This window comes from Cyprinodon variegatus, unplaced genomic scaffold (assembly GCF_000732505.1).
Source record: "Cyprinodon variegatus isolate N-32 unplaced genomic scaffold, C_variegatus-1.0 Scaffold106, whole genome shotgun sequence".
Lineage (NCBI taxonomy): Eukaryota > Metazoa > Chordata > Actinopteri > Cyprinodontiformes > Cyprinodontidae > Cyprinodon > Cyprinodon variegatus.
In genome coordinates this window covers 1,340,623-1,349,499 of record NW_015150559.1, presented here as the reverse complement: position 1 = coordinate 1,349,499, position 8,877 = coordinate 1,340,623, and the positions used below count along the sequence as shown (strand labels likewise).

The window sequence follows — 8,877 nt, the reverse complement described above, 5'->3', positions numbered from 1 at the left end:
TTTTTTTTTATAACAGTATTTAATAATTGATTAATAAGTAAAAATTTAAATGAGAAAACTTTTCCTAAATTGTATTCCTAATTGTATAATTTAAATATTAAATCTGAAATGGCTGTTTTTCTTTTCAGTAGCTCTCCTGGTTCTCCATACACAATATTTTCAATTCACTTAAATTCACTTTAAAAATATGACCTTTGATTTCAGAAATAAAGCTGAAACAATCAGAAGAGTCAGGAGTGAAGGGAACCAGAGGAATCAGTCCTGCTGCTCAAACCTACAGGACTAATATGGACCAGTGGGAGGCAGGGCCAACAGGAACTGAACTTCAACCAATCAACAATAACGGCAACACCAAAGCAAAGGTGGAGGAGACGGTCAACCTGATAACGAACCGACTGAGGGAAAGAAGAAGCGAACTGGGTTTACCTGACAGCCTTAAGGTTGGTGCTCTAAAAAGGTTCCCATCATAAATGCAGTTAATTTTAATAAAGTTTGGAGATGAAGTTGAAAGAGATGTTCAAACTGAAATCTGATATCTTTATTATATTAATATACTAGTCCATTTTCACTTTGCTGTCTAAGCAGGAGATGTCCCATTACCAGATGAGCATGGAGAAGACCAGCATGCAGAAGTGTTTGCTGTACTTTGAGGGTCTGCACGGACGTCCAGTATGCCTAAACTTTTGAAAAATTTACACATCCTTCTTTTAAAACAGTTCCCCCTTTATCTTTCTTTCTTAATCTTTTTAAAAATATGATGATACTATGTGTTTTTGTGTTATTTCAGACCACCAAGCAGGAGCGGACTCTGATGAAACCTTTCTACGATCGCTACCGCCTGCTGAAGCAGCTCCTGTCTTCTGTGTCCACAGCTTCCATTACAACCATCGTGAGTTCCTGTTTAAGCAAATGTGTTTTTGTTCGAGGGACAAAACTCAGATTTCAAATTCTTACTCAAAGACTTAAAGAAAGGGAGGAATTCTCTCCAACTATGACAAACCAAGTAAATACAGCTAACTGCCTTAAAGCAATAGTGTCCTCTAGTGGTCAAATATAAGAGCTACATTAAACAACCATTACTTGTAGGCCTAGAACTACACAACAATGAATAGATTGTTTAATACTTTTACCCGATGCAGGTTTTTACAGGTTGAAGACCTATCTCAATAAGCAGATTTTTACAATAAAGTGATGTTTTTATTTTGGTGCGATATGCACAGGAAGAAGAGGAGGATTCTGACGAAGAGCACTTCAAAGAGCAGAGTCCCAGCCAGCAGCCACTCTGGTTAAAAACATCCAGGTTTATGTCTTTAGAAGAAACCCAGTTTCCATCTTCTGTGGACATGTCTGAAACACCTGTGGTGTCACCACTGGATGAGGGGAAAAGTTTCCAGGCGCAGATCATCACTATTTCAACTCTACATGAAGCCTCCAGGTATATATTCTCTTTATGTGGGAATGTCTATAAAACAAACCAGAGGTATAGTAAAGGTTTGGCAGTTTGGGCAAACATGGTGGGTCAGGTTGCCTCACTGTGTCAGGGCGAGGGCTGGGTAAAAAAATCGATTTTGAATCGATTCCTTTACATTTTTGCAAAATCGATGTCTAGGGAGTGAGATCGATTTGTTTTATAGTGACATGCTTGACATTCACAATCAAATGAGCAGGAAAGATGCATTCAAGATTACTTCAAGCCAGACAGCTGCAAATATAGCCAATAGGTTGATTGGAGACATTAACAAATGGGGGCTGACCAGCAAACACCCTGTAGTTGTTACAGACAACACTGCATATATGGTTTGTGCAGTGAAGATAATGCAGCTCATGCATGTCTGCTGTGTCCCTGCTGTGTCACGTGTGCTTGCTCGAGTGAGGCTTCACTTTTTCACTTTTCACAAACAAGTTTGCACTTTTGAGACAGTTTTGTTCACATCTCAAGTTTAAACTGTCCGATTTACAAGTTTGCACTTTGTGTTTAATATGACAGGAAAAAATAAAATACATATTTTGAAACACAGTTAAACCACTTTCATTGTTGTAAAAACAGATCGAATCGAAATTAATTGATTTAGAACTGAATGAATCTAAATCAAATCGATTCAGGACTTTGGCTAAAATACCCAGCCCTAGTCATGGCACATATGCACCCCGGAATGGGAGAATGGAACACCCCCACCTGCCCTTTTTCATAACTGACTTGGCTTGAATATATTCAATATTTTGGATGGTTGTTTATATGATTTCCACTTAGTCTGGTATGAAATATGACATTTGATTGAACAATTTCCCTGATAAAAAGTATGGTCAATATTTAAATATCTGTTTATCGTTAAAGCTAAATGAATGACATCCATCCATATTAATGCCTGTGTACAAAATATCTCCTTCATGCAGACAAGAATTGCTGGATCATCTCCGGTCGGTTCGATTAGAGAAGAGAAGACTTCATCAAACCCTCCAAGAGTTTGAAGACCGATTCTATGCACAGACTGGCAGGTAGCTGTTACATACACTGAAACACAACCCTTAGATTTTTTTGCCGTCTCTGTTTTATTTAGTCTTTTAATAAACTTGGAACATTTGGTTCTTTAAACAATGCCTCGTGAAAAAGAAAAGACATCCACACACACAAAAAAAAAAGAAACAGACGTTATGGTACAACAGTGTAATGCACGCCTATGTAACGCTAACCGGGCACAGACAGCTCAAGAAGGAGACAGAGATAGACATTGGTTCTGAACTGTACACATCGTTATGGATTGTTCATGTAAGTCCTCCAAAGTAAATACAGTTAGTTGTTGAATACATTACACACACTGTACAACTCTATCTGAGTAAGGCAACATAGGGACCATCAACCAGTCGTGGAAGCTGCTGCAGTTTGTTTCAAAACTTCGAAAATAAAAAGATAAAAGGTTTTTGCCGTTTTTGCATCATCTTACCTGCGTGTCACGCTAACAGGGTCTGTCAGAAGGAGGACCGTGGACCAATGGCGGAGGAGTACTGCCAGTACAAGAACCTCAAGGCGAAGCTCCGTCTACTGGAGGCTCTGCTCAGTAAACAAGACTCAACCAAATCAAGTTGAGTTACTCACAGTGGGACTTTTTTTTTATTCAGCTCAAAACAACTGGATCAAAAAAAAGAAAAAAAGAAAAAAGAAAAAGTATTATGCTGATGGGTTTTGTTTCATTCCATGCTCATAATGTAAATAGACTTTCACATGAGGAAAAATGAAATACCAAATGACTCTTTGACACTGAATGAATACTGGGTCCAGATATTTTTGTCCATATCATTCAGGACACTTTTTTTTTACCCTGTCATAGCCATTTAGCACAGTTACCATGTCAACAATGAAGCAGCCTTAGCTACATTCAACTAATTTATGAATACATCATGCTCACTCCCTGTCTTTAATACCAACGTTCCTTTTCTAATGGTCAATATGTTAACTGCATTTGTCAAGTCCTGTTTTATGAAAAAAAAATAAGCAAGCTTAAAATGCAATCAGTGAGACATCCAGCAGTAATTGTGCATGTCAGTTTGTTGCCCTACATTGTGCTATGATATGCATTTTGATAGGTCTTCTAAATAATGTTTGTCCAATTGTAATGTGAAATTGAAATGTATTTAGTGAATGCAGACATCATAGTGCAAGTTGTTTTTAAAGTTTGCATTGACCTCCCCCTTTTTTATGCCTATATGAAGTCAATCCCTCTGCCTTTAAATGTTTATTTTAACAAGGATATGGGCTTCTGAAATTGTGCACTTCTGGTTTATATATTTTTCTATGTATCTATATCCATCTATCTATATATATATGAATATAATTATATATATATAAATGTATATGAGTGCATTGATAAAAAATAAATATTTTTTCACATTTCCTCTGCAAAAAACACATTTCATGGCTCTACTTTTTTTTCACTGATGATGAAATAAGGGCGAATGTTGCGGAGAAAGTTTCTATGATAAAGGTGCTGGCAGCTTTAACACTCATGCTGCACAAAATTGCATCATGCTTTTTCTTTTTTTTTTTTTCTTCAAAGTTAACAAATTGCTCACAGTTGGTCACCAAAGACACACTCAGAGACTGTTGCATTAGTACGGTTCAAATCCCACAGCGATTTAATGTCTGGTTTTTAATTCCTTTGGTATGAAAGAAATTTAAATGAACTGATGATGAGTTTTGGAGCCCTAGAAAGCTGTAGTACCGGTCCATGCCACTAGTAGGAGGTTAATAAAGGTCTGAATCAGCTTCATGATTCAGATGTAATGCTATATTAATCAGAAAATACAGTCAATTTAGAGTCTAAATTGCTAGTAAACAGTGCATCATTAACACCGAGGCTAAGATTGGTCATTTAAGGTGGATAAAAGAAGCAGAAAGTTTAAAAGAAGCATTTTTAAATGTAGTTAAAGGGTTTGGTCAGGATGTATATATCAGCTGACTGTTAGAAGGATCTAATTTTTTTTTACCCTTATTTAGATGATAATGATTAAGAGTTTCAACTTTCCCTTTTTTGTCTTTTAATCTTTGAGAAATGAGGGTTTCAGATATGGAGGAGAGTAATGGGCCTTTTAAATCTGCTGCTTCATGCATGTGTTTATATTCACATGGCCTTCCTTTGTTTTTGTGGATGGGGTCAGTTAAATTAAGTCTTCTCGCCCCTTTGGGACATTCACCCCCTCTTTTAGCGTCCCACGCTTATGTTGCAGGTCTTGCAGCTGGGGTCTTTCTTGGCGTTAACTGTGGAGAGACTCATCAGCTGGTGCCCGCTGATCTCCTCCACCGTGCCCAGAGCCAGGTCCACAGGCTCAGTGTAGATCACCTCCAAGATGACATCCTGGGCGTGGTGAAACACCAGACTGCCATCTTCATTCTGCTTGCAGGTCAGGAAGCGGTTGTTTCCGATGTCGAGGGCAGGAAGCCTCTGCTTGCAGAAGTCGTCGCCCGTGGAGCCCTTCGGAGCCAGAACAAGGATGACGTAGTGGTAGGCTGTGTACATGCAGTAGAAGTCTCCAAAGTAGAGATTGGTGTCGGGGTTGAAGAGCGCGTCTGCCTGGACCTCAAAACGAAGGCGACCATAGGGCGAGTCCTGCGGAGGCTTTCCAGTGTTGAACTCTGTGTTGCAGCTGAAGAAGATTCCCTCCAGCTTGCCGCTGATGGGTGAGCCGTGACTGCCACTGTTATCTTTCACTGATGGCAGCATCCGGTTCTCCTGCTCCTCCCTGGAGTTTGGAACAAAATCAGTTTAGCTTTTGCTAATTTTCCCTCAGAATCTGCAACACAGTTGTTTTTATTTCTTGTAATTCTTAACCATTTTTGTCTGTTTTTAAATACCTATTTGTTGGAATTGTATCAAAAGTTTGTATCATATATATATATTATACAGATATATAATACAATTGCACATGTTTGAAAAGTGATACCTGCTTTTCAGGATTATTTGTGTTATGATATGAATAGAATCTTTTGAAGCATGTCTCTACAGCTTTATAAGTCAGACCAAATTGGGAGCATCTGTTTACAGCAGCTTTAAGGCCTTTCAAATGATTCCTCATTGAATTTAGATCCAGACTTTAATCTGAGCCTCCAAAACCATCAGTGTGCTTTGTTCTAAATTACTCCATTGTAGCTCCACATGTGTGTTTAAAGTTGTCCTCCTGAAAGGTGAACAATTTCTTATTTCTGAAGTATTTTTACCAGGATAACATGCAGGGTTTTTGCTCTGCTTCTATATAAAGTCAAAATGAACATAGTGGACATCAGAACCTTTTTCCTTATGTTGAATTTAAGGATGGCATGACTAGTTTGTTAAAGATTATCCCACCTGGGCTGTAGATATCTTTAGCTTCCCTACAGTTACCATTGGGGCTTTTTTATATAATAGTCTTCCTCAACCAATGGTTGGACTTGTCCTTATCTTTATTATGTCATATCTGATATGTTCTTTGATCTCTGTGATGCTGTTTGTTCACATATCTTTTTTTTTTTTTTTTTTTGCAGAACCTTTAACGCCTTCACAGAATAGCTGTACTTTTAATCAGATTACTTTCAGTGGGTTTGTTTTACTTCTAAAAGCACTTGGTTAGACTGTATTATGTTTAGCAGTCACAAACTTAGGCCTTTGCAGAAAAAAATCCTTGTTTTGGACAATGCATATCCCATTTTTTTTTAAATATTTTTCTTTCTACTGCAGCTTAACATAACTGTGTTGACCTATGGTGTAAAATCCCAATAAAATACTTTAAATCTTGTGGTTTTAGTATGACAAAAGATGAAAAAGTTTTCCTAAAGTCAAAGAGATCTGGAATGAAAAAGTTACCAGCTAATATTACTATAATAAGATGTACAAATACATCTTTTGACAGTATGACTAAACCACACCCAAAAATATAAGCAGTTTCAATTCTAACAAACATTTAATATAACAGGGTAAATGCCGCAAATAATCATTATTATGTAATTAAAACTCTGTTTTTTTTAGAGGGAATAATGAAATATTTCCATCTCCTTACCGGGGATTGTCAGTTCTAGTAATCCCCACATGATGGGGCAGTTTACCAGAATTGCTTTCCATGAACTGATTCAGCTGTAACTCAGCAAAAGAAAAAAAAAAGGGAAGGAGGAATGACATCATGTTGTACAGAGCAGACAAAAGAGTGCTCAGAAGCTGCAGCTTAAGTAAAGAAACTGTTGTATAACTGGAAGCAATTCCCGTCAGCAATCCCATGGTAAGAAAACAGGAGAAGAAAATAGGAATGACGTTTTGGAAAATCTCTCTGCCAACTATGTGTGGCTAAGCGTTGTCGTGGGTTTGCTTTCACAACGAACATCCGGGGGTGAAAACAATCTTGTATCTTGTATCTATGGTTGTTTTAATGTGAAAATACATTTCCAGAAAGATTGGGCTATATTCTACTGTAGATTAATGTGACATCTTTAGATTTATGGAAGTAATTAAAATGCTTCACAACTAATGTAATTTATTTACCTAAAGCAGCTGGAGAGAAACACTTTAAAGTAAAATTAGGAGGTCATCGTGCTGCTTGTACAGGAAATGGTTTCTATAGTAATGGCTAAACATGCAGAACAGTCTGCATCCTTGCAATATCAAAAAAAAAAGAAAAAAGATTTTTTGAGATTTAAGTCTTCGAGGGAGCTAGCTTCTATAACAGAAGAATGCTTCAATAGAGATTGCAATCCAACACTAGCTTTAAGGGATTTGAGTGAGTTGCATATCAATAATTCAACATATAAAGAACTCTATCTTCCTTTATTCAGGGTCACCTTGTTAAAGACTTTCATGATGTTAATAAAGTATGATTGATCCAGAAGAAACGAATGAGAAAGAAAGAAAAGGATGAGATAATGTTCATATAAATGTATAAAGGATGATATTATAGCGATGCCCACCTAGCATGATCGAAGTACTCTTTATGCTGGTTCCTGTAGAAGACAGAGAAGCGCAGCATCCGCCCAGCAATGACCTCTGCCTTCTCCAACAGCTGGTTTAGATGCACTGTAGAGTAATCTGGGAAAGAATCAAACTTTTATTAGTAAAACAAAACAAATCTTAAACATATCTATAAACAGGTAATGGACCAGTAAGATCTCAGTTCTGCATTTGATATGTTCAATGCTAACATTCTTTTAGAAGGGCTTGATCATTTTTTTTTAGAATTAAGGGAACAACAAAGAGCGAATTTCCTTCATTTCAGAATATTGCAAAAATTAGAAGTATCTTGTCCAGGGATGATGCTGAGAAATTAGTCCATGTATTTGTTTCTTCAGTTCTGAACTATTATAATTATTTACTAAAAGGAAGTCCACAGACTATACAGTACTGTAGTTAAAAGCCTTCAGCCGATTAAAAATGCTGCAGCCAGAGTTCTGATGAAAATTAAAAACGAGAGATCATATCTCTCCTATCTCAGCTTCTCTTCATTGGCTTCCTGTTAAATCCAGAATAGAATTTAAAATCCTCCTTCTCACATATAAATCCTCCTTCTCACATATAAAGCCTTAAATAACCAACCTCCATCTTACATCGGAGATATGATTCTTCCTTATGTTCCTAACAGAGCACTTTGCTCTCAATCTGCAGGTTTACTAGTGGTTCCTAGAATTTCTAAAAGTGAAATGCGAGGTAGATCTTTTAGGCAGACACCATGTCTACTTTTAAGGCAAGGCTTAAAATTGAAGGCTTTCCTTTTTGACAATGCTTATAGTTAGAGTGGCTCAGGTTATCCAGTGTTATCTCTATAGTTATGCTGATATAGACTTAGACTGCTGGAGGACATAGGGACCCTTTTCATCACTCTGCTTCTACCTCTACTCTCTCATTTCTGCAGTGTTTGTTAGTTCATTCTCTAATGTTATGGTCTATCTTGTTTTTTCCCATTATAATAGCTTCATCTGGTATTTTCCCATTTTGCTGTGACACCATACTGGAGAGAAATATCAGCTGTGGTGCTGCCATCAACACTTTTGTTTATAGATGTTGGAGCTTGGCCTGTTTCTCCAGTGTTGTCCTGTTTCTCTTACTATTACTAACTGTGTGTGTTCTCTTTCATCCTCTGACATGGAAGCTGGCTTGGTTCTCGTCTGCCTGGCTGTGTGGATCATGGATGGGTTTGCATGTGGAGCTGGTTGGCAGTCGACTTTTGTATCTTTGCTTCTTTCTGTATGCCGGCTTCTGTCTCCTTGAACTCCAGTCGGCCTCGGCAGATGGTCGCTCACACTGAGCCTGGATCTGCTGGAGATTTCTTTTTGTTAAACGGGAGTTTTTTCTCTCCACTGTCGCCACAAGCATGCTTGGTGTGAAGGATTGCTGCAGAGTCAATGAGTACCATATTTTCACGACTATA

General features: G+C 37.7%; 2 protein-coding genes across 4 annotated transcripts in view; one reads left to right on the top strand and one right to left on the bottom strand.

Annotated features, from left to right (window-relative positions):
- fam13c (family with sequence similarity 13 member C) overlaps positions 1-3,490 on the top strand; it is an 18,294-nt gene extending 14,804 nt beyond the window's left edge. For 2 of the 3 annotated variants that reach the window (XM_015374618.1, XM_015374615.1), the window contains exons 16-21: positions 205-440; positions 583-669; positions 788-889; positions 1,221-1,435; positions 2,395-2,496; positions 2,962-3,490. In XM_015374618.1, coding sequence (XP_015230104.1) covers positions 205-440; positions 583-669; positions 788-889; positions 1,221-1,435; positions 2,395-2,496; positions 2,962-3,085 — 866 coding nt within the window. In that variant the 3' untranslated portion in view covers positions 3,086-3,490. The remainder of the gene's footprint in view (positions 1-204; positions 441-582; positions 670-787; positions 890-1,220; positions 1,436-2,394; positions 2,497-2,961) is intronic. The other variant, XM_015374616.1, reaches the window with a different exon arrangement.
- Positions 3,491-3,735: 245 nt separating this feature from the next.
- Positions 3,736-7,581, bottom strand: LOC107084684 (phytanoyl-CoA hydroxylase-interacting protein-like). Its single transcript, XM_015374620.1, has 2 exons — positions 7,424-7,581; positions 3,736-5,235 (listed from the first exon to the last, which is right to left on the bottom strand). Exons 1-2 carry the CDS (start codon positions 7,480-7,482, stop codon positions 4,698-4,700), a joined length of 597 nt encoding a protein of 198 aa, XP_015230106.1. The 5' UTR covers positions 7,483-7,581; the 3' UTR covers positions 3,736-4,697.
- Between the last annotated feature and the right edge of the window lie 1,296 nt (positions 7,582-8,877).

Bases quoted from the DNA above. Each gene is read 5' to 3' on its own strand.
- LOC107084684 (XM_015374620.1), bottom strand. From the start codon at position 7,482: ATGCTGCGCTTCTCTGTCTTCTACAGGAACCAGCATAAAGAGTACTTC. The intron at 5,236-7,423 runs GTGGGCATCGCT...TCCAAACTCCAG, and splicing joins GAGTACTTCGATCATGCTAG to GGAGGAGCAGGAGAACCGGA.